This window comes from Sceloporus undulatus, chromosome 5 (assembly GCF_019175285.1).
Source record: "Sceloporus undulatus isolate JIND9_A2432 ecotype Alabama chromosome 5, SceUnd_v1.1, whole genome shotgun sequence".
Lineage (NCBI taxonomy): Eukaryota > Metazoa > Chordata > Lepidosauria > Squamata > Phrynosomatidae > Sceloporus > Sceloporus undulatus.
This window is the reverse complement of record NC_056526.1, coordinates 42,486,488-42,511,685: the sequence shown is the minus strand read 5'-3', so window position 1 is coordinate 42,511,685 and position 25,198 is coordinate 42,486,488. Positions and strand designations below refer to the sequence as shown.

The 25,198-nt window shown below is 37.4% G+C and overlaps 1 protein-coding gene across 2 annotated transcripts in view; it reads left to right on the top strand.

Moving 5' to 3' along the window:
• The first annotated feature begins 9,632 nt into the window (after window positions 1-9,632).
• NR1H4 (nuclear receptor subfamily 1 group H member 4) overlaps window positions 9,633-25,198 on the top strand; it is a 44,673-nt gene continuing 29,107 nt past the window's right edge. The window contains exons 1-3 of one of the 2 annotated variants that reach the window (XM_042467378.1): window positions 9,633-9,804; window positions 16,802-16,929; window positions 24,814-25,176. In XM_042467378.1, the coding sequence (XP_042323312.1) occupies window positions 16,845-16,929; window positions 24,814-25,176 (448 nt within the window). In that variant the 5' untranslated portion in view covers window positions 9,633-9,804; window positions 16,802-16,844. Of the gene's footprint in view, window positions 9,805-16,801; window positions 16,930-20,793; window positions 20,933-24,813; window positions 25,177-25,198 lie in introns of those variants that run through there. The other variant, XM_042467380.1, reaches the window with a different exon arrangement.

The following is a 25,198-nucleotide window of genomic DNA, read 5'->3' as shown; positions in this document are numbered from 1 at the left end:
TAATGCAGTTTTAATGATAAATAATGAATGTTTCAAAAGATGCTTCTCTTGCTTCCAAAACTAGGAATAGTAAAAAATTAATAGGTTTTCACATTTCAGCTGATAAAAATGCTTAGTTCTTATTAAATTAGCCCCAAACTTGGCCATGGAAATCTCTGGTTTTCATTAAACAGAATATTTCTACCTCCTCTTCCTTGAACTGTTTATATTATTCGCCATGTGGTATATTTAATTTTTCCCTTATCTTCCAGATTATACAAACAGAGATTGAAATGTTATTATTAGAAACATAGTTATAATTCTTGGGATAATTTTTGAATACATGCACGTTTTTGAGACAACATATTTGATCTTTCCTCACAAATAATATGTTGGTCGGAGAGTTGCTCAAGGAGTGTGTGAGACTTGGAGTCTCTGATCCCTCCTCCTCCTCTTCCTCTTCCCAAACTTTTTTGTGTGTAAAATTTACACATACATTGAACTAATTACTGAATTTACTTAAATAAAACTGTTCTAATTTGAGTGATGTTGTTTCTTTATAAAATGTTAAAATATGAATATACATGAAGGTGCAAACAAAAATATGCACACTAAATAAGCAAAATATTTTTATTCATATATTACGTTGAATGTGGGAGAGGTGTGACATCCAAACGTAGATACAAAAGGGGGTCCTAAGGGTAACAAGTTTGAATACCACTGTGCCAAATCTTGTGTTGAATGACAACTTTGTGTAACTGAATCAAGTCACCAAATGTGCAACTGCATGCATAACTAAATGTCCAGGTGCATCTATGCCCAAATATATATCCATGAACCAACCACTCCACTCCTAGAACTGTTATCTGGATGTTCTACATTGGTCAAAAATGTTCAACTGCTTCCACAGTGGAATTTACATAAGCATAAAACACCAACAGGATTCTCTCCTCTATGTATTCATGTACCATCCTTCGTCCTCTCAGACTGTGATGATTTCAATGCCTGTCCCAGCAACAGTCCAAGCTTCTCAGTAGAGACTGAAGAAATAGCACAAAAGACAACCAGCATTTGCAAACTTGATGAGGGTTACGGTAGGTGTAGTAACATTTCAGAGGAGGATTGGGAAATTACAAAGCTGGCCTCCCTTTTGTACTATTCCAAAGCGTGCAGCTGTATGAGAACATGAATAAATGGGGGTAGTGTGAAATGGCTGAGAATTAAAAGGAGACTAGAAGACACAGTCAAGCATCTCAAGTAAGGATAGAGTTGTGGGATAGTAAGAATTACACATCTGAGGAGAGGGGTAGAAACAACAGAGAAGACTGGACAGCACTTCTAAAAAGATTACTGTATCACGGGGCTGTAGGACAGAAACAGAGCAAGAAGCAAAGTGTGGTGAAGGTTTGGGCTTGGGATCTTGATGCTTTAGGGAGTGCCTCTGTCAACTGTGGCTGCATCCACACTGCAGAAATAATCCCAGTTTGACACTAGGTTAACTGCCATGACTCCATGCTATGGAATTCAGGGAATTGTTGTTTTGTGAGATAGTCTTCTCTGATAGAGAGCTTTCATGCCACTGAAACTAAAATTCCCAGAATTCCATTGCAGTTAAAGTGTTGTCAAACTGGATAATTTCTGCAGTGTGGATGCAGCCTGTGGGTGCAACCATTGTACCCCAACTGTGGAATTCCTTTCAAGCCCAATGGGCATCAATACTCGTTTCATTTAGATGCCAAGTAAAAACATTTACTTCAAATTGCTTACACACATCATTCTAAATTGTTTTAGCCTTTTAAACTGTCTTAATTTGTTAATGTGTTCAATATGGTTTTACATATTAGTCTATTAAGTATATTATTATTATTAGTCTATTAAATAGTCTATTTAAATTATTTTTATTAGTTAAATTGTTTTAATCTGTTTACATTATTTTATTTATAAGCTGCTCTCCAAACTTGTGTTATATGGCTAAAGTTGGGCATGTGGTAATGGAAATATCCCACAAAAATATCCAGAGTCCTTGGAATGAGCGAGGGATAGAAATGAGGTACCATCAGTCTGTTTTATTCTATCTGGAATAGAAAGGGAATGTCAGTGCAATCCTTCCGAATTTCCTTGTGGGCTGAGGAGTGCAAAGATATATGGTCTCAAAAGTTAATTGCTTAACGATTAGTATCATAATACCTACTAGTATGAATGCATTTCATCAGATAAATAATCTATACTATTGGCATGTCTTTATCACTGCACAGTAATTGATGCCAATTGTACTTTTATTGTTATATGATCTTCAGAAAAATTGCATTGTAAATGTGAGACATACTTTGATTAACACTCTTTATCAATGATAATCTATCACTAAGTAGCAAATCAGTTCCGTCAGCACTGAACGGGAACGGCTTGGCGCCAGGGGACGGAATGGAGCTTTTTGGAGGATAATAATAATAATAATAATATAAAGCTTTATTTATATACCGCTTTTCAGGTGATCAAAGCATCGAAGGATGCTTTGGCCTGCGATAAAATCCACTTTTTGCAGGTCATGCACGCACACAAGCGTCCTCTTCTCGTACCTGTAACGGAAACAAAAATGAGTGTGATAAAGTTCTAAGCCTTTGTCATATCTCCATAGGTCCATACGTTTCTTAACCAAAATGAAATATCTATACATGAAACAACCTCATATTTTTCCTTTTAAAATCCCGCTTCAACATCCTTTCCCTTCTTCTGTTGCTTTTCCTGTGCTGATTTTTTGAATAGCTAACTTTTAAAACAAGGAACCTGTCTCTTTGTATTCTGTGAAGTGATATGTACAATTGTAGCAAAGAGAAGGAGGAGGAATTAATTAAACCTTTTGACTTATCAGCCAAGGTTTTAAGAAGTCACACAACAGTCCTAAAATAATCTGGATGGAGAAGTTTGGGATAATCAGAAATGAATGGAACAGGAAGTGGTAGCATTTAAAAAATAGATGCTAAGAACAAAATAATTATTTATGTATGTTACTTTTCAAATAACTGTCTAAATTTCAAAACTGTTGTGCTGCATGAAACCTAATCAATGGCCATCCAGATGCTTACCAGCAAAGTGTATGACAGAAGCATCCATGCCCTATTGTTTTGCCCTGGTAGCAGAGATTCAGGTATACTGTACTGCCATAATAATATATTGATATATTTGTTGTCAGGCTCAACGTGCAGTGTTTGAACCATTTGTCTCTGCTACAGTTCCAATAGGAATTTTCACCCCCACATTGGCTGTTATTTACTTTAGGAGGAAATTTTCCAGTTACTCTAGTGGGAGCTTTGCTCCACTGGAAACAAGACACAGTGGCAGGCAATTCCAGCTGTCATCAAAGTTGGGGCAGAGGATTAAAACTCACTCTTCCCTATGTTACTGTGTCACATCATGATGATGATGATGATTTTATTTGCTTATATCCCGCCTTTCTTCCAATATAGCTATAGGGACTCAAGGAGGTTAACAGCAGATTTAAAACAGTTCCACTTAAAAACAATACAAAAGGGCCAAAAGTACAAATTTAAAATTTAAAACACAATTAAACAATTTAAATAGTTTTAAAAATTACACATTAAAAATATTAAAATGTATTTAAACTACACAGAAAACTTGATCTAACTTGCACGGCATTTAAAAGGTTATTGTAATTACTGTTGTTAGTTATTGGTGTTATCTGTGACTGATAATCACATTGCTTGTTAGTGTAACAAAAATCCACAACAAACTGTGGGCAGAATCCTGTATGGAAGTTATGTCTTCGTAAGTGGACTTACAAATGCAGGAATTAGAATTAGAACATCCATATCCAGCAGAGGGCTCCTGTTATTTAGCAGAGCTGGCAAAGTGACCAATGTACAATGGGACCAATGCGCATCGAGCACTGATGTCTATTGGGCACCAACATGCATCAAGCACTGATGTGAATCAGGCACTCTTGTAAATGTCCCAATATGCATCTTTGCCATTCACTTACAGGGTTTCTTAGCATCTCTGCTATGTAGCTAAGTATACATAAAGTTATGTAATGTAGATGATGATATAGAATTCTGGCTGATGTGATGAATGTCACAGCTAAACTGGCAGCAATCATCACATCTTCTGGTAGTGACTGCCGTTAGTTCCATACAAATTGGGAGGAAAATCCTTATGAATAAACTCATGATGGGAAGGAGCAAATAATATAACAAAGACATTGGACTAGACTATCCCATGCAATTGGAAGGCAGAGATAGCAAGGAATAATATTGAAATTAATCCAACAGCACAAGAAGAAACAAAGATAACTGCAGTTATTCCATCCAAATTGGAAAGAAGTTGTGGAAGGTCCTGACATGGTGTGAAATGAAACATGTCTGTTGCAGAAAAGACTTAAATATCTCTTTAATTCCAGGAATTAGTGATAACATTCCAAATCAGATTTGATTAGGCTTCTTTGCAGTACATTGTATATTACTGACAGACCGTTCAAAGGTTTCCCATTTTTTAGGAGAGTTACGTAAAATCTTATGCAGCACAGTGGGTGACAAAGGTTTTATTTATTTCACATTGTTATCTGTTGACTTTAAAGGCCTAAGTACTGAAGAAATGAAGCAATATTTAGTCAATGATTAAACAAATAAAGTAAGTATATACAGTACAGTCTCACAAAGATGTTCAATCTATTTTTGAAAAAAACAACATAAAGTCTCTCTGTTCCACAGAGTCTAAGTAACTAATTATAATTTATGGCAAGCTCTTTTCCCTCCTACATTTAAATGCATATTCCCAAACAACCACTGTTACATTTACTTAATCCTAATAGTTCTTTGTATAAAATTCAGATGTTTAATGCATAAAGAGCTCTGTAAATATAATACTTGCCCATGTTTAAAGCACTGACATGTTCAATAACAGAGACCCTGGGAATTCACAGATGTGAAATGCAATGAGTAAGGGACAAACATGAATGCGTAGAGGAAAAATACAGTGGGAACAGGACTTCTGTGATGGATTCTGAATGAAGCTAGTCATTAATTTCTCGGAAACAGGAACATGAAAGTGAAAAATGGAGTGTTTGTAGAAAGCACAAAATAAGTTTATTTATAAAAAATATTTCATTCCCAATTACTGTGTTTGGAAAGTAGTTGGTTGTAATTATTCACTGTAATGCTGGAAAATGTATTATTGTAATACCTTTTTGTACCACTTGTTATTTTTCTGTTACTTTTTTTAAAAAAGCCTTTAGAATTGATAAGACAATGGCAGAACAGAGTGAAGAATTATTGTCAAAATGACCTCTAAAATGCATTAAAATGGCCTTAAAAAGTAACCTTTTAATGTAACAGGGACCAATTCACACTACACAATTATAGTAGAATGATTCTACGTTCACTGCAGTGATTACATCTATTCTTATGTTTGTAGTCTGGTGAGGTACTAGAGCTCTCTTAAATAGGCCCTTAACCAAGGGCCTATTTACATTGCAACACTATAGTGTCATTATTCCACTTTGATTGCTATGGTTCCATTTTATGGAATTTTGAGTTTATAGCGGGTAATATTGCTCCCTGACAGAGGATCCTAAACACTCTTCCCTAAACAGCAAATCCCAGGATTCCATGGGATGCTGCCATGGCAGTTAAAGTTGAATGTTAACACTATAATTTTATAGTGGAAAAAGGTCTGGGAAAACATCACCCATTGCACTAATAAAGTAAATTGTTGTTCATTAAGCTACTTATCCTTGTGAAATCCCCCCCCCCCTTATTATAGAGGGTGTACAGACCAGCACTTTATGCCGGCCTGCACCCGAACTAGGGCTGCAGTAGGGCTGAGTGTTCACATGCTCAGAGCCCTACTGCCACTTGTGGGCTGCCATCTTGGCATGTGCCCATTTACATGGGGTGCACCATGATGATGCATCTCTGGCGCTGCATCCAAACGGCGCAGCGCCAAAGGGACATCATCACACCAGGCGGTAGCATCTATGGCGCCCCTCCGAGGGCACAAAAAGGAACCATTTTCCAGCTTCTTTTTGTGCTCTATGGAGGTCGGATCAGTGCCATGGTATTTGGTTGCTGTGGCACCGATCTGGGGCAGGATCCTGCCAATCTGTAGAGTCCTATAATTATATTGAGAAAACAATGGACTTTATCACACATGGGAAATACAGTTAACCCTTCATATCTATGGATTCTGTATCCACATTCAACCAACCATCACTTGAAAATATTCCACAAAAAAAATCTATAAAGCAAGTATTGATTTTGCCATTTTATATACTGGACACCATTATATACTATGTCATTGTATATAATGGGATTTATTGTATATAATGGGATTGAGTATCCACAGATTTTGGTTATCTACAGGGGCTTCTGGAACTAAACCCCAGTGGGTACCAAGGGCCCACTGTAGTAGGATAATGATTTATGTCCAGAGCATCATCCTACCACTGCTCAGTGCGGGATAGCTTATGTCCATTATATCTATTTTGCTTAATATAACTATCTAACGTCTTTATGCAGATATTAATATAATGTACAAGATAACAATCCTGTGTTGGCCAGCACATTCCAAACTCTGTCTGTACACTTAATAGACATATTGTTGTCTCTGTATACAGCACTGTTCTTTGTGATGAATGTTTGTCCACAAGCAAGGTAAAGTGACCATATGTTAAGTCATTGGTTAACACTTCCAAACCACATGGCAGCAGGACTGACTAGCTTTCATGCTGATGATATCTATCTTCCCACTGCTATCGCTAAAGGAGAACTTGAGAATGATATAGGTTTTGAGTATGAATATAATACAGCATCCATGCAAGAAACCCGACTGCTTGGTCTTTCATATACCCAGTAGTACAGCTTCATACAGTTTGTCATTGCTGTGTAGGAAAATGCTTAGCTTTTACAACAAAGCATTGCACTAATAAGAGGTTAATAATTATTTGTATTAGTGTGGAAGTATACTTTTGGCAGCAAACAGAGGCCTGAAAAATACTGATTGCTGCAATATTATGGTATGTGTGTGTGCATGTATGCATCAATATGTAGCAGAAAAATTGTGCATGGGAAAGTGCATATAGTTCTTCCCCTCCAAACTTCTCAAACATTACATCTTACTTAGACAGAGGAGTATATAGACATATTGCAAATGTTTTAATATTCCAAAGTCATGTTTGTATTATCTTGTTATTCTTCATGTGTCTCACACAAATGCACAGTGCACCATTCAGAATCTTCTAGAATTTTGTAGAAATGTTTTGGTGGGAACCCTGTCCATTGTAATCCATAATTATCGTAATCCAAAATTAAAGGATAATCAATCTTTACAGGTGGTTCTAAAGCCATGAAATAATGCCATTAATATTAATATTAATAAAATAATAGCCAGCTGGAAGAAAGTGATGGGGAAGAGGGCATGATGATCGGAAGAAACATTAGGTGAACAATAAGCTATCATTTCACTGCTGAGCACTGCTTCACTTTGCCACAGTGCAGAGACCACTATACTTTCTGCATTCATGCTCATCACCATGAATGTTCACCCTTCTGTCATAGTTTTAGAATATTCCAATTGATTCATATATATTATCTTATAAATCTATGTGATAACTCTACAACAAAGGCAATTATTTTCACCTCCTTATGGCAGAAGGAGTAAGGGGGCAGATGTGTACAAATCATAGATTTCATAAAGCCATTGGTCGAATTAATGGAATCAAAACTGGAACCTTCCAGAACTCAAACTACCACACCACACTGGCTCTCTCTGATGCTATCCAAATATTTAACTCATTGAACACACTCACTGCATAATGATGTCAGAACAGGTCATTACAAAGTAGGCACTGACAAAAGTAGTTATCAGGTAGTAATGCTGTATTGTTTGTGATTCAGAATCAATGTATTCTTCAGATCTCCTCCTCCTCCTCTTTCTTCTTCAGTGTTCAAGAATTCTGCATGAACTTCAAGAAAAAACCTTGTCACAGAAACTAGCTTATACCAGCATGTTGTGTGCCTTCAAATCATTTTAAACTTCTGCTGACCCTAATGTGAACCTATCACAGGGTTTTCTTGGTAAGATTTGGTCAAAGTGGGTTTGCCTTTGCCTTACTCTGAGGTTGAGAGAGTGTGACTTGCCCAAGATCAGCCAATGGGTTTCTGTGGCCGAGTGGGGATTCGAAACTTGGTCACCAGAGTCTTACTCCAATGATCAAACCCCACTATACCATACTGACTCTTATATTAGTGCATAAACATTCAGAGATCTATATGTTGTGCACAATGACTTTATTTACCTTCAGGTATGGGTAATTATAGTTGCATAGCCTACAATGCACATCCGCCTCTTTACCCTCACTTTGCTGCTTTGACTAGGGTCATGATGGCTATATAGTATATTACCTTCATGTATATCACGTGTCACCAAATACCAATTGTCTCACCAAATACCAATTGCTGGGGAATACAAGGATGGAGGTATTATTGCTCCAGTGTTCTGCTTGAGGGTTTCCCTTAGGCATCTGGTTGCTTACTATGGTAATGGAATAGAATAGTGGGCAAGATTTGTAGTTGGTGTGATCCAGCATGGATCTTATGTTCTTCTGCCAGTGTGCAAATATTGTATGTGCATGCATGCACAGGCTTTTGTTGTATACACACCTACAATGTAGAATGCCAGTTGCCATAAAATGTCTGAATCTTTCCAATTCTTGTCTTGTATAGACTTCTGAGGAAGCAACCTTATCTGTTAAGATTACTTGACTATCTTTGATAACGTTGATTATTAGCCAGCAATATTTATTTTAAAACAATTCCCTAGAATATTGTACAGTGATATTTTCACTTGTGTTCCATTTTTAGAAAAGCTTGTAGAACAATTTTAACAGCAATGCAATTCAGCTAATAAATTTTGTTTACTGTTGAAGGGAAGAGACACACAGAGAGATAATTGTCCCAATTCAAGTGCCTACAGTCTACTGGTAATATCTGCTAGAACATTCAAAGCTGTACTTCAGTCAGCTGAGATGTGGTACTGTGGGAAAATGAGATAAAATGGCCCTTGCCTCATTTATATTATAATGGTGAAAATTAGCAATAATCAGGATTTTATGTTGTGCAAGTAAGTACTGTATCCAATTTTGTAAATTTATCCCTTCCTCTTAGAATCACAGAATCATAGAATCGTAGAGTTGGGAGAGATCACAAGGGTCATCCAGTCCAATCCCCTGCCATGCAGGAACTCTCAATCAAAGGATCCCTGACAGATGGCCATCCAGGTGCTGTGGGCTATATTTCAGAGGAAGGAATTTGCAAAATTGCCCAATGGCAAGCAAATACCTAGTTAAATCCCACTGATTCCATGGGATGAGCATTGGATACAGGCCAACACAAGCTAACTTTTGATTGTCTAATTCAAGAGAAGCAAAAGAAGGGACTTGACAATAAATGTTATCCCATATGAATTACATGTTCCAATAAGAAGCACTGCTTGCTAAAGAGTTACATTCTCTATAGATTTTAATATATATATATGTGTGTGTGTGTGTGTGTGTGTTTCCAATATTTCAAGTCTGTTTGAACAGTTTGTCAAAGAAAGAACTGTTAATGAGTAATCTTTCTTCACTACAGCTCTGAGCCAATAAAAAGAAGAAGATTAAGCCTAAAGTCAGCATGTTATCACCAAAGGCTTCTGCAAAAGTGAGAACAGCAAAACAAAAATGTTCTCATTTCCAAGTCATTAGGACTTGGAACTGAGTGCAGAACTGTTGATTCATAGAGTATCCACCAGCAAGACAGCAAGACGACACAGACTGTAAGTCGAGAAGATTGTATATTTTGGGTAACAATATGTTAAGAGTATATGGTCTCTTTCCCCCTCTAATATCGAAGCTTCTTAGCCAGTGTAGAAATTTATGTGCTCCATTTCATTGTAAGCTACAAAACGAAGTGATCTAAAGGCCAAATTTGTAAAATCTGGTGTCTCATAGTAGGTAATCTATTGAATGGTAGTACTTTGCTGTAGAAAATGCTGTTACTGGTTTCTCATGGCATTATCTGGAAGCTAGAATTTGATTCTTGTGATCTCAAACCATTTTAATCTATTGGGATTAACTAGGAAGTACTGGTCAACTATCCCATTGCCAGAAAAAAATGTTGTTGAATACTAATTAAAGAATCAATATATTAATTAAATAATAAATACTTTTATAATTAATCCAATTATATTAACAGTTCAATATTACAAATATTAAACTTTTTAACTGGCATTGCAATTACTTTTCCCATTACAAGTAATGCTAACAGGCATCTTGGTGTATATTTTGTATCTGTTTTCCATATCTATTGTACATAGCTATGTGTGATGTTTTGTCAACATATCTAGTACAAAAGCAACAATGAATAATTATTTAAGAATATTACTGTAGTACAAAAATGTCCCATTTGGTGCAAGTGCCTGGGAGAAAAGAATGAAAATAGCATAAGCCCATGTTAAAATGTTGAATTTAGGTTTACTGCCAAAGTTGGAAAGAGTTTCCATCATTCTGATCTTTACAAAATAGTTTTGATGATGAAATGTGATGGCTCCAATGAGAATTAGGCTTGAAAAGAACTGGAACGTCATCACTTGAATGGGTTGTATGTATCATTTATTTTTGCTTTTCTTTAATAAGAAATGCATCATTTTGTTTTTATATATTTACATGATTTTATTTCCTCTTGAAGAGCCTTCCTAATATCCTGACTAATGACTTTCTTGATAAGAATTCATTCCAGCTACAATCACAATGGTCTGACATCTGGGTTTGCTCAGTTCTGTTGCACACTGAGAATAGTTGATAGTCAGGAAAGGGATGGAATTAACAAAGTGAGTAAGTAGCTTTAAATAGTGCCATTAATTTTGCAGCTTTATTCTCTAGCATTCTGTGTAAACATATTTTGAAATAAAGTTAAACACAGAGGCAACAAAAATGCAAAACATATGTATGGATATGACAAAATCACTAAATATATGAAACCTAGAATTACAGTTCTTAGCACAATGTGGATGTGCTTGGGTAAAGGTTTGACTGAGGGACAGGTGAGCAATGTGCAGTTCCAGGGCATCATGTATTTCCCCAACACCTGCTCTAGATTCCCCTGAATTGCCATTATTATTACCTTTTGAACAAATTAAATAGATTGCAGGCACACACAGCTTCACACTATTTAACATCAAAGGATGCCAATATTTCCAACCAGAAGTGTACTTCTGGGCACTTGCAGTTTTTAAAATGGGGACATGGTTAGCAATCTGTATGTTTCCAAAACATTCCAGGGATACAACATTGGCTCCTAAAACTGCTGAAGTTGCTCACTATTTAATAGAAGATAGAATATATACGTTTTACAAGCATTTATAAATTATATATGCATGTATAAATTATATGCATTTATAAAAGTTATAAGCTGTTCTAAGTGTATGTGTTGCTTAGAAAAATATAATCTTTTTTGTATAAAAAAATTAATTTGGAGGGCTTCCACATAAGAATCAATGAAATCAAAATAAATAATATATCTTTAATTCAGGATTTTTTCCCTGCTGCATGAGCTGTAGATATTTTTATATAGTTATGTCCCATATGGTTATGCCCCATCCATCTGCTGCAGTACAATTAACTGCTTTGGAGACTTCTAACTCTGGACTTTACATTACATTGGCCTGATTCCTATTGGTTAGTCCCAAGCAGAACAGACACATTGAATCAATTGCTGAGTGGTGAATTGACATATATGTAAACCCCACTGATTCAATTGATCTTATAGGGGAGCATTGGAATCAGACCACTAGATTCAAAACGATAAAGAAATAATAATAATAATAATAATAATAATAACAACAACAATAACAATAACAATAATAGGTCTTATTTATATCCTGCCTCTCCAGAAGGATCTAGGTGGGTGACAATAAATTACATAAATAAAATACACAGTACATATGTAACTAAAATTACACAATCCCCTAATGAAACTTTAGGAGTTGTTCTTTGTTGTTATTTGCCATCATGCTAACTTTGAATTATGGTAACCCTATAAATGGTAATCTTCAAGATCCCCAGTCATCATCTGCCTTGTTCAGGTCTTGCACATTCAGGGCCATGACTTCCTTGATTGAATCTTCCTGCATTCCATTTTACCAATCAGAAATGCTATGGACTCAATGATTTTCATATTTTATGATAGGCCTTTAACACTTTAGAATCTTACTTAGTTCTTTCATGGCTGCCTATTCATGGCTGCCACATTATTTTTTTTAATTATTTTTTACTACAGTCTCAATTTCGATTTATGACTGAACATAGAAATAAGAAATCTTTAACTGTTTCAATGTCTTCATTACCCACTTTAAAGAAAGGGTCTAATGTGGAAGAATTCCTGACAGATATCAGTAATCATGTCTCAAACTCTAACACTGTTGAACATGCCCTCTAAAGATGATGGTGTGAACTATCCCATTGTACCTCTTCCAGGAATATTAGATATACACTGGATAAATTTATTGTCTAATAAATATTCTTGAGATGTATAAAGAGCTCATCCTCTATTTTCCTATCAAGTCATGGCCGTGAAGAAATATCCCTTCTGTAACAAAGTTAAACTTATCACATACATAAACATTCCAGTTCATATAAACAACTTCTCAGGGTAGAATAAAGTGTTTGCATTAAGTATTGGCAGGGACACTTTCATGCTACACTACACAGTTTAGTACTATGAGCCCACTTTAACTGGTTCCATCCTATAGAATATAGCCATGGCCATTAGGGTGGCATCATACTGGTACACGTAAAAGGGCCTCAGGATGTGAGGCATCAGTCCAGGCCTCCATTCAGTAGTATGAGTAGGAAGGTCTCCAGATACAGTGCGAGTAGGGGGCTAAACAAATATTGTATAAATTGATATATTTCATATTGCATAATAGATTTCAATATATTAGGGGATTCAGTGGCTTAGTGGTTAAGATGCCAATTCCAATGATCAGAAGATGAGAAGGTTGGCAGTGTGAGGCCCGAGTGTTGCATGTTAGAGTGAGCTACCTATCACTAGTCTCAGCTTCTGCCTACTTAGCAGTTCGAAAGCATGCAAATGCAAGTAGATAGATAGGTACCACTTCTCAGTGGGAAGGCAACAGTGTTCAGTGTAGTTATGCTGGCCACATGACCATTGGAGTAGTCCTAGGACAATGCTGGCTCTTTGGTTTAGTAATGGCGATGATCACTGCCTCCTACAGTTGGTTACAGCTAGACAGTCATGTCAAGGGACTACCTTTACCTTTTAATATATTTCACAATCTAAGGACAGGATGCTTGATAATTCTATCATTTCTAAAATCTGGCATTAACTAAGGTCCGAAACAGATGGGCCAAAAGGATTGCAGCAGAACCACGGCAGTGCTGTTTGCGCTGGGACTATGGCAACTGCATGCATCCGGTCCTGTTCCAGGCCACCGCCATGGTCCTGAACTGGGCTGCCAAAAAGGAGTGGATTTTTCCACTTCCTTTTGGCCTGGTTCTTTTGGTGCAGTTTCCAGCTGCATTCAGGGCATTCATCATCTAAACGCTACACCCCAAACACAGCCGGAAACTTTGTCATTTGAATCATCTGTTTTGGGCTAAATTGGGCATTGGGCATGAAGCAGGAGGCGGCCATGGTAAGAAGGTTGGGTTGAGACGTCAATACTGTATCATCATAAAAACCCTTCCTTCTCAAGTTTAATGTGACCCTTTTTTTGTTTTCCAGCTGTTAGAGGCCACACTGTTATGCAGAAAATGTAACGTTCTGCAAATATTCTTAACATTATAAAATAAATTGTTTATTTTATATGTACATGGATAACTTCAACTATAATTTAATTAGGCAATCTGGTGTTACGTTTGGAACAAACTGGAGAATCCTGGAGCATGACTCATGCAGGCTAATCAAAGCTTCAAAACCAACTAGTAGTTAATTTTACATTCTCTTTAAAAAGGAATCCCTTTAAAGATTAGCTTTACTTCCATGGACCACTGAACTATTTTTAAGGTGCGTAGGCCCAACATTGGCAGGAACGTCATTACAGATTTTATCTACTTGCGGGTACACTCTCTAAAACAGTAAAAACACAGAATACCTTGCACAAAAACAACAACAGTAGCAACAACTGAAGCAGGTAACAATCTAATTACCATGAAAGCAATGATAAAATAGCAAATGAAATATACAATTATTTTAAATGAATATGTCCTAACCCATCTGCCCCTTCACTACAATAATTTAAAAACAAAAGTTATAAGATATGCCAAAAGATGCATTTCTATCAAGGCTGAAATGTAAAGCCTCTCCAGATGCAAGAGTTAAGGAACTATATTATCAATCTGCCATCGATAATAAATTATTTAGAGTATGGGGAGTTTTAGTTATTTTGTATGTTTTTTGTGTTAATTTTATACTGTTTTATCTAGATGGTTTTAATTATTTAAAATCTTTATTGTAAAGTCTTTAAAAATGTTTTTTATCTTGTGAGCTGCCTTGAGTCCCTTTCTGGGAAAAAGATGCAATAGAAATGTATTGAAATGAAATGAAATAAATAAATAAATAAATAAAATAGGGTGTACAAATTGTAAAAAAGCTCCAAAAGAATCTCTAAACTGGGATAATGGCCTTAAAATGGTAAATGAACATTTGATAATAACAAGAGTAAAGTGGTAAATATTGTGGTAAATAATCCCACCTTCATAATCTACTTACATGCGGAGGCATAGGTACATAATGTACTTGCACCTCCCAATGCAGGTTCTCATCATAATTCCTAGCTAAAAACAAAAAAGATCCATAACTAGTTTGAAATAGGAAGGGAAGAAGTAGCCCTATATTTGGGTTACTTATTAAGACAGTGGGCCCTTCCCATCCAAGGGGGTTTTATTTCCTTCCCCCGCTCCCATGAATGGAAAAAATGTGGGAGCTCAAGGCTGTATTAGTCAATGGGCAGTGATGTGCATGCATCTGCATCATCATGCCCATGGGTGTACATTACCATTGGCCAATATAGGGAAGGGCAGTCCATGGGATCTCCAATCTGCAGATGACTAGCCTGCACTGTATAAAGCCTCTATATCATTTTGACTTTTCCTGTTATCCCTTTGGTTTTGTCTTACTGTGGCTGTTAGGAGTTTGTTCCAGCTTCTATGTTAATTGATCAGGCTATCACTATCATTACAGAACCAAAAATGAATTTTACATTTTATAGAAACTGAAAACTTATACATAACAAATTAAAGTATAATGTAACCTCCTTCTGCCTATGGCCTAGTACAGACCTCCACGAAATGGCGGTCTGCAGGCACCTGTTTTACTTTGGAGGGACGGCGCAGCCCCCAAACCACGCTCCCTCTCTCTGGAGTAAAAAGAGCCTGGAAAAATCACATTCTTTTTGCACCACCATAGTTATATCGTGACTGCGCCATTGGCACACTCGTGACATAACTGGCGCGGTGTGACGTGCGGATGCTATGCATCCATTACATCATTATGGCAACGTCCGTGTACACAGGATGCTGCCATTATTGCGCCGCTGGCATGTATTAAGCTTAGGGACCGTGTGGTTGCTGTGGGGTCCCTAAACCTAAAATCAGCGCCAGCACAGCACTTTTGTGTGGTCTGTACCGTGCCTATATTGTGCACAACAAAATCTCTCAGGCTGCATCTACACTGCAGAAGCAATCCAGGTTGACACCACTTTAACTGTCATGGATTAGTGCTATGGAATTCTGGAAATTGTTGTTTTGTGAGACAGTTAGCCTTCTCTACCAGGGAACTCTGATGCTACAACATACTACAATTCCAGAATTCCATAGCACTGAGCCATGGCAGATAAAGTGGTGTCAGCCTGGATTATTTCTGCAGTGCAGATGCAGCCCCTGAGGACTGCCTTGGAGAGTGGTAGACTCTTTCGTTGGAAAGTGCAGAGGTTAGATGGATACTTCTCAGAAATGTTTTATTTTGGATTCTTGCCCTGGCAGAGGTTGGACTAGATAACTCTTGGGATACCTTCCAACTCTATGATCCTGTGACTTAGATCTGAGCCATCAATGTCTTAAAGCATTGACAGAAACCAGATCCAGAGCATATGCAGTGTATACATAAATCACAGGGGGAAACCCCCACATATTCTGTGGATACTGTTCAGTTCAAGGAAGACTCTGTGTCACAATACTGTAGTAGGCCTCCCCCCCTTCAGATTTTTCGTTAGCACACAAAGTAAAAACACCTGCTGCAAGCTCCCTTGACCTATTTTCTTTCTACCTCTATCTCAGTGAAATAACTCTTAAAGAGAGTACAGGTGTTTCACTGGACCACTGAGGACAGGACAAGTTATGACAACAGCTATCATAGAGCCTGAGATCACAGTTTGTGAGAGGACAAATTCTCCCATCCATTGTCATTCAGTCATACTACAGTGTGAAGATTCTTAGAAACACAATTTTGTCCTTAGAAGACCTCTTCACATGTGCACGGTAACTTACTTCCAAGTAAATGTGGCTAGCATAAACTTTATATAGCCTTTAGTATCCTTGGGAGTGCTCAACTACAATAGCTATCTTACATTGTATGTGTATTTTCTTGATCATTTAGTACACCTCTAATTGATAGGGACTCAACTACATAACAGTGGTTCAATTTTGCCTAATCATTCTGCAGACTTTCAGTCTCCGGGTGTCTGTGTGTGTCCATGATTGCTCCATTTGTAGGCAGATATCATAACTTGCTTTATCTGTTTTTTGTCATTTCAGGTGGTTGTTGACACTTGGCTTAATTTGTAGCAACCAATATCCTATGGCATCAGAGATGAGCCTAGTAGGCCATTCACAACTACCTTCAGCTGATGGATTTCCCCTTTCTGACGCTTCACCTTTATTTGGTAAATCAGAAAATACACTTACAACAAAATGCTAACTTAGACTATAGCACTGAGAGAAATGTTGATATTTTCTTAGTAAAATCATAGAAAATGTCCAGGCTTTGCTAATTCTTATAATTTACTTTATCTTGGAATATGTATTCATTATAATGTTCAAAGTGGCATCGTAAAGCCAAAATGTATCAATACATGAAAGACTGCAGCTCAGTAGCAAAGTGCATACTATACATATAACTACAATAAATTCTAAAACTTGGTATTTCTATGTATGCCTGGGGTAGATTCTTTCCTAAAACCCTAGATAGCTGGTGCCCATGAATGTAGACAGTACTGAGATATATGGGCCATTGATCTCACTTGACTGAAAGCAGGTTTTATTACCACTAACAACCAAATGTGATGATTTGACCCAAAAGATAATAAAGTCACTGATTAGTATGGGACATAACAAACGATAGTGATGGCATGATGAAATGCTAATATGGATGGATTTCTACTTTTCAAATAGGATTTCCTCTTGCACATTCTCACTCAGATTTTTTCAGAGGACCCTTAATCTTTTGTAGCAAATTTGAGGAGTGTGTGAAAAGGGGACTTTGGATGTGAGAAGTCAAAATCTGTTCTGTGAACAATGTCTGCTTTTTTTTAATGAGTGAATCAGCACTATTTGATTTCAGCCTGTGAATTCTGTAAAAAAAAAAAAGTGACAATGATTTTTAACATTATGGTGCATCTGATGAGTGCATTCCATTCCATGAAATCTTATGATGTAATAAATGTGTTAATCTTTAAGATGTTACAAGACTCTGGCCTGAATCCTATACAGTGGTACCTCGGGATACAAAATACCCAGGTTACGAAATTTTCGGGATACGAAAAAATCCCATAAGAAATAATTGTTCCGGGTTACGAATGTTTTTTCGGGTTACGAAAAAACTTTTGGTGCTTTTCGGCGCTATTTTACCCGGAATCGCGGCTTTTCCCCATTAGCGCCTATGGCATTTCGGCTTGCGAAGGCTTTTCGGGTTACGAAAGCGGCCGCGGAACGAATTACTTTCGTAACCCGAGGCACCACTGTAGTTGCATTACAATACACTCACTGATTACAGTTAAATACCATTGATTCAATGGATTTATTCTTGTTGGGATTAACAATAGGATTCAAGTTTGATGTTGCACAATATAGGAGAAATATAGTTGAAAGATCCCAGAAATATTCAAAAGACATTTTATTAAAAGCTGTAGGAAATCTTTAAAGGTTAATTTTCTTCACACACCTCTACTTAGAAAGTTTTCGTGGATGAGTCTCATGAATTCTTGTTCAGTAATTAAATTCCAGTGGATTCAGGTTATCACTGGAAAGGCCCAGCACTGGATTTTTATTAGTCTATTCTTTTGCGGTAGGAATGGTACTATCCTACATGTATTTCACAACACTCCTTCAAATCAGCAGATATCAATAGAGAGAGCTCTTGTACAAATTCACACAAAAATATATACTTCCTGTTGTTCTGAATGCTATATAATGTTTAGAATTTTTTTAAAAAACATTATATCTTTTCACATTACTTGTTACTGTGATGTATGGCCATCTTTCACAGACTTCTTCGATTGTTTTTGGTTCTCTTAAAGTAGGAGTAGATGGATAGATAATCCTGCATGATGGCCCTGGGAGTATGCCACTGCTGATGTTGCCTGCCCCTTCTCCACAGATTATTAGGATATCATTTATTGCCAAGTTGAGTCCAAGGAGATTATCGCACCACCTTTCCATCCAGCCTCAGTGCAGGCTGAAGCTTTTGAAATTCTTAGTGAAGTACAGGAGAAGGATGGGTTGGGCACAGGATGGCCAAGGACTGGGCACGAAGTTATGCGGTAAGACCTTTCGTAGAAGAATTTCAAAAGTTCAGCCTGCCCTGAGGCTGGGATGAAAGGCGGTGCGATAATCTCCCAAACTGAGTCACTGAAGCAACCTGAAGCTGATTTGAGTCCAAGTCAATTGACTCAAGTCTACATCACTGCTATATAATATGCAAATCATAGCAAAATGCTCAAGTGTTCTCTAAGATGGGGTAAAGAGACAATGGTTTCATAGCTATGACTTGTACCACTACTTCTATACTGTGAATTCCTGGCTATGTTTTTGGATTTGGCTTCATAATCGCTACATAATTATAGCTGAATTCTGCATACAAGAAAGATTAACACATGCATTAAAAAAAACTAGCATGTTTCTTTCCATGCAGATCTGTTCTTGTGTATGAAACCTATTATGTACATTGGTAATTTTTGAAATTGTAGCTGACGGGAGGGATATCATTTGGAAATGTCTGATGTTCTCACATTTTAAAAAGGGAATAAAAATAAAGCCATGGAAAACAGATGCAGACCTCCTAAATTCATCCTTCCAATACCCTTTCCACCATTCTATTCAAGCTACTTTTTGTATGTGCTCATAGGAAGGTCTTGCAATGATTTCCCCTTACTTCACTGTATTTGAGGGCACCCTATAATTAAATATTCTTCTCAAAACCCTGTGGCAAAATTGGGATATTAATGAGCAGCTGTTGGATTTTATAAACAGATGCAGTGCTAAATTTGTGCACCTTTTCTCTGCTTTAGGTTCAGAAATGATGTTGTTCAGTGGCACAAATATTCAGCAAAATAGAAGCCCTTCCAATTTAAAAGCAGCAATAAAAATACTGTAATATGTAATGCTGTTACTTGAGGTCCTTCTCCCACTGCCTTCTTAGACTTTCCTGTTGTATTCTTCACCCATCCTTCTTTCAGGTTGCTTTACCTCTCCTCAAGTGACTTGTGTACTCTTCCTACCACCTCTGTCCAGGGTCCTGTTGTCATGCTTCCTTTCCCCCCGTCCTTTTCTAGCATTATTTATACTGGTACTTATTTATTTATTGGCCTTTAAGCCCTACATGATATTTTGCCTCCAGGCAAAGCTTTTAAAGAAAATCTGCATTGTTTTTCACCATTCAGATACATATGAGTGATCCATAACTGGTTGTCCCAATGTACTTTTCTCTTCTGAAAAGATGAGATGTCGTGGGGGATGGAGAATATTTGGACTGGGGCTTTGATAGGGAGGGAAGTTATCCTGTATCCCCTGAGCCTCTTCTATACTCAGATAGCGCCTTTGACATTTCCTCTTTGGAGCTAATAAGACAATCCACAATTGCCTACTATTCAGCTGGGGTTTTACAATCTGTATATCTGAAATAATATGTAGTTTATAATCTGTATATCTGAAATAAATATGTGGTATAAATAATATTCCACTGTCTCTCTGCAAACTGCTGTCAGCTTATCTGCACATTGCACAGTGAATTTGAGTAATTGGGAGCTGAACATGTAGGCCACAAGCAGGTGATAGTCTTGGTATTCAGGGAGTTACATCCAAAAAAGTAAGTTTTACAAGCTTTTGATCTATCACCATTTGGGACGGGAAGGAACAAACATCCCCATCCTGTTCTGCATTTATACTTTGATTCTTGCTGCTTGGCTTTGACACTACAGTGAAGAGCAGTCTCCTTCTCTGCCCAACCAAATCTGAGAGCAAGACAAAATACAATGAGGAATGCAGAGTTACTCATGCCAGACAGTTATTCTCACAGACTTTCTTGATGCCAGATAGAATCCTTATGGCAGTGTGTCCGGGATAAACACAGTGGGCATGACAGAACCTCTTTTCCTCCTTCACAAATGTCTGCGTCCATGGATTCTTGGGTGTGCTTCAGGTTGCATTGCATTGAAATTTTACTTTGCTATTTTGTCAGGCATTTTTCAAATGAACACCTCACAATAAAGTTAATCAGTAAACAGTATAACCTCTGGCCTAGTGTGTTCTTCAGCTTGGCTGGTCTTAGAGGAAGTTTTAGCCTTTTACTTCTGAGTCAAGTGCTGGGATGTTAAGAAAGTAGGAGAGTGCAACACCACAAACCACTAGTTTTACTGGAACTATATCCTAGAAACTCTCTGGGGGGAAAAGGTAAGATCACTTCCCCAGATCACTTGTGGTTCTAAATATTAGAAGGAGGATTATTATAATTATGTAGAAATATATATAGAAGTGGGTGTTTATGAACTGAGGCATCTAACACCATTTTCAGTAAAAACATGTTTGTTGTGCTTTTTTTTTCTTGCTTGCTTGCATAGTTCTTGCTTGCTACACCTTTCCCTTGCTCTCCAAAGTAATTTCTAGCATGGTTACTTTGATTCCTCATCTTCTGTGCTTGTGGTGGTAGGCTATATATATGCTTTTCTATAGTACAGGTCTGAACTGACTACTCTAGTATAGCGGTGGTTTTTATTCTTATGAATGACTATGGTGTGCTGAAGTGTGCTAAATTTATAAAGCAAGGGTACATTTTTAGGGGTGTTTTTTTAAAAAAAATAGTTTGGCAAAAGTAATATATGGCTGGCAATCATGATCATGAATAAGATCAGCTTTGCAGAAGCAGGCCAAAGCCCACCTAGTGCAGCAGTGGTTTTATGAATCTCAGCAGCACTTTATGATCCTTCATAAATTCATGAGGATCCATGAGGATGATCTCAGTGATAATCCAATAATTGGAATTTATTATATATATATGGCAGTCAGTACTTTCCAAAACTAGTGATGCTACAAGCTCTATCCTCCCTGCCAAGCTACTCCAATGTACCCAGTGCTCCATCTGCCAATTCTACCCACTTCTGCCCATGAAAGCTCTTCCTTTATTGATTCTATATAGCTTGCCATGATAACTAAATGAAATCACTTTAGCAGAGGGGCAGTACACCTCTCAATACCAGACATTGGAGAAAAGTCATAAGGGAAGGCAATTGTCATCAGGCACTTATTATAAGTCTTCCAGGGGAATTTGGTAACAGAATACAAGATTAGAACAGAGGCTGGAACAGGAACATTTTTTGGACGGATTATAACTCTCAGAATTCTCTAGTCGCTATAGCCAATGTCTGGATATTTCAAGATTTGGGTTAGAAGGATCTCAAGATAGAGACTAAACTTTTTATAACAAATTAGTCACTGGAATTCATGTTTGTTTCTGCAGCCAGCATCCATTTTAGAGAAGAAAAACTGGGGTGAGATTGAGAGGAAAAGAAGTGATACTGTAGGAGTGAAAGATGGTTTCTGAGAGCTCTGAGCTCCACAGAACCAGATAACTTGCTCCATTTGTCCTTCAAATATTTATTTATTTATTTAAAAGCATGCAAAGCCCACTTTGCCCTCCTACAAAATCTCCAAGATGCCTGACAACAATATTGGAACAATAATACCAAAATAAAATGTATATATATTTCAGTTATTTTGGCTCTTGTTGAAAATTACCCTGAAATCTTTAGGGCAACATTATCAATACTTGTAAATGAATAAAATTCCCATAGCAAATAAAAGAGAAGTAATTAGAGTAGATCAAAACAGAAAAGGAATTAATTACTAACAACAGAGACAAATTATCACTTCTGTCTTGAATTTTGCTATAAAATTCTCCTCACTCCAGTTTTTGCATTGTATTTGCATTGACAAAGGAAATATTAATTTGGGGCACCTCACAACAGAACAGCACATTACTTCTTCACAACATTAAGGATGTTCACCTTCCCATTTTGTCTAAAAGAATGTTCCAACTAAACACTTTGAGGTCCTTTTTCAGTATGTGATCATTCAAACACTTGAAAATCCAATGCTGTTGCCCCAACCAATTTCTACTGTACCTAAAAAAACTTAGCACTGATCAGGAAGAGATGGAGCAAGATCTCATCCTGTCTCTGTCTTTTCCCAGGTTAGTTTTAATTACCGCCTTTGAGGCAAAGGGAGATGTGAAGAGGAGTTTGTTTACAATCAAAGTAGGAACAGCCAGTCTTAAATCTGATTCTGATTATTCAAGTAGAGATGGTCACACTTTGAATTCCCACAACATCACTACACAGAACATATTTAAATTGTAGGTGTCACTACTGCAGGGCTATTGTTACCAGATCTGATGGTGATGAAAAGGATTAGACAATTCATGCCAGATAGGGTTAAAAATAGCTAATGGTTTTGTAATATCACACAATTGGCTGCATCCACATTGCAGAAATAATCCAGGTTGACACCACTTTAACTGCCATGGCTCAATGCTGTGGAATTCTGGGAATTGCAATTTGTCGTGGCACCAGAGCTCACTGACAGAGAAGGCACTTAAAGTAGTGTCACCCTGGATTATTTCTGCAGTGTAGACGCAGCCGTAAAAGCCAAGCCAAGCTGCAAACCCAGGTTGCTAACCAAAATGATTTAGGGGAGAAGATATTGCCTAATCCAAGAACAACAGATGTATTTTAATCCATTGGTATACCATGTGTGAGCATGGAATAACCACCTTGTTCTACTAAACCGCTCCTCCTGTCAAGTATGGCAGTTTCCACATGATTTTGTGTGTAAGAAAGAAAGTGTATGATTAACAGAGAGAGGGGGGAGAGAGTGGGGGAAATGTTTTATATAGATGTGATGCATTCACAATAATGTTCCCATTTTCGGATAGAAAGCCATGTTGTTTATTTACTTAAATATATTAAATAAGTAAAAATATAATGTTATTCTGCTACATGATTAAAAAAGGAAGGTGTATTTAACACAAAGTAATTAGTTTCAGAAAAAAAAACATTTTGTTTTATCTGAAGAGGTGGACCAGAATCCACAAAGTTTTATTTTGAAATAAATTGGTTAGTCTTAAAGATTAGACAAGACTCCTTCTTTCCTTTCATAATGCTCTCAATTGCAGATGAATATACTGATGTCATATAGCCTGTTAACAATGAGTTTGAGTTCTAAGATAAGATATTAGGTCTTAGATAAGATCCAGGAGTGAAGGAGGAGAAAGGCAAATGTGAAAGAGAAGGCAAAATAAAGATGGCTAAGAATGTGGCAGATGCCTCACAATAAGGTATTCTCTGAGAAATGATAGAGTTTCACTCAGATGGAATAAAAGAGACTGACACAAAAATGATGCAAATACTAAGGACTGGAAAAGAACTTTACATTTGTAAAGGCAGTTAAGGATATTCTTGTGACCTTTCTGGAGTAAGTTCTGGTTACTGCAGAATAAGCAACGAGAAGAGTTATGGTATGTCTTTGCATATGCTATTACCTTGATTTGTTCAATTTCTGAAAGCCACTGTGAATCCTCCTTTTGTGAAAAAGTCCATATAAATATAGTGGTAGTAGTTCTGGTAATACTAGTATTTATTAGTATTAGTTCAATTCAGGACCAATTTACGTCATCTTCTACTGTGTTGCAGTACTTTCCAAAACTGGAGATAATACAGCTTTGTGTTGTTGTTTCCAAATGAAATGTTGAACTGATTGTAAATCATTTGAGAGAAACAAAAACAGTATTGGGAAATAACTCACATACCTCTGGCCTAGATGCCAGATAGACATACAGAATTATTTAAAAGGAATAAAAAGTATGTTTCTCAAAGGTGCACCCATTTATTGCAAAACTGTGGGGTCAAGCAGCCTGGCAGCCTGGAGCAGTCTCTGGCTGCTCCAGCACTGGCCACTCTCCATTCAGCAATGGGACCATGGTGACCAGATGGTCCTCAGGCTGGCTGCTACCACAGTCCATAACAAACCATTGGCAAGGGCACTTTTTTGTTTTCCTTTTGTGGCTGGGTTTGGGCCGCCTTAGGCAGCCGCAGCGCAACTTTGGACTGATCCAGGGGTGTGCGTCTTCTGAACACCACATCCCTGGATTGGCCCAAAGGCAGCACTTTTGGTCCTCATTTGTCCTACACAAAAGGGTAGTAGCAAAATGACAATGAGAATTTAAAATGATGTTTTTCATGTTCTAGTGGCAATATTAATAGATTGGTGTTATTCTCTAGGTGTCCTTCCAGAACCAATGACTTCTCCAGTGCAAGATTCTGATGTGTCAGCTTATTCACAGTACAACCATGTATCCTTTCCTGCAGCACAGCCTCCACTCGCTTCACCACCTTATTACTCTAGCCTTGGCTTCTATCCCCAACAGCCTGAGGAATGGTATTCCCCTATCATGTATGAGTTCAGAAAAATGCCTTCTGATAACTTCTACACCAAGGAGCCAGACCTAGGAAGCATGGCTGTAGCCAAGAAGTCTCGGATGGGGATTTCCTCAGGAAGAATGAAAGGCGAAGAGTTGTGTGTTGTCTGTGGTGACAAGGCCTCTGGGTACCATTACAACGCTCTTACCTGTGAGGGCTGCAAAGGTAGGGCAAATAAATGGGAGAA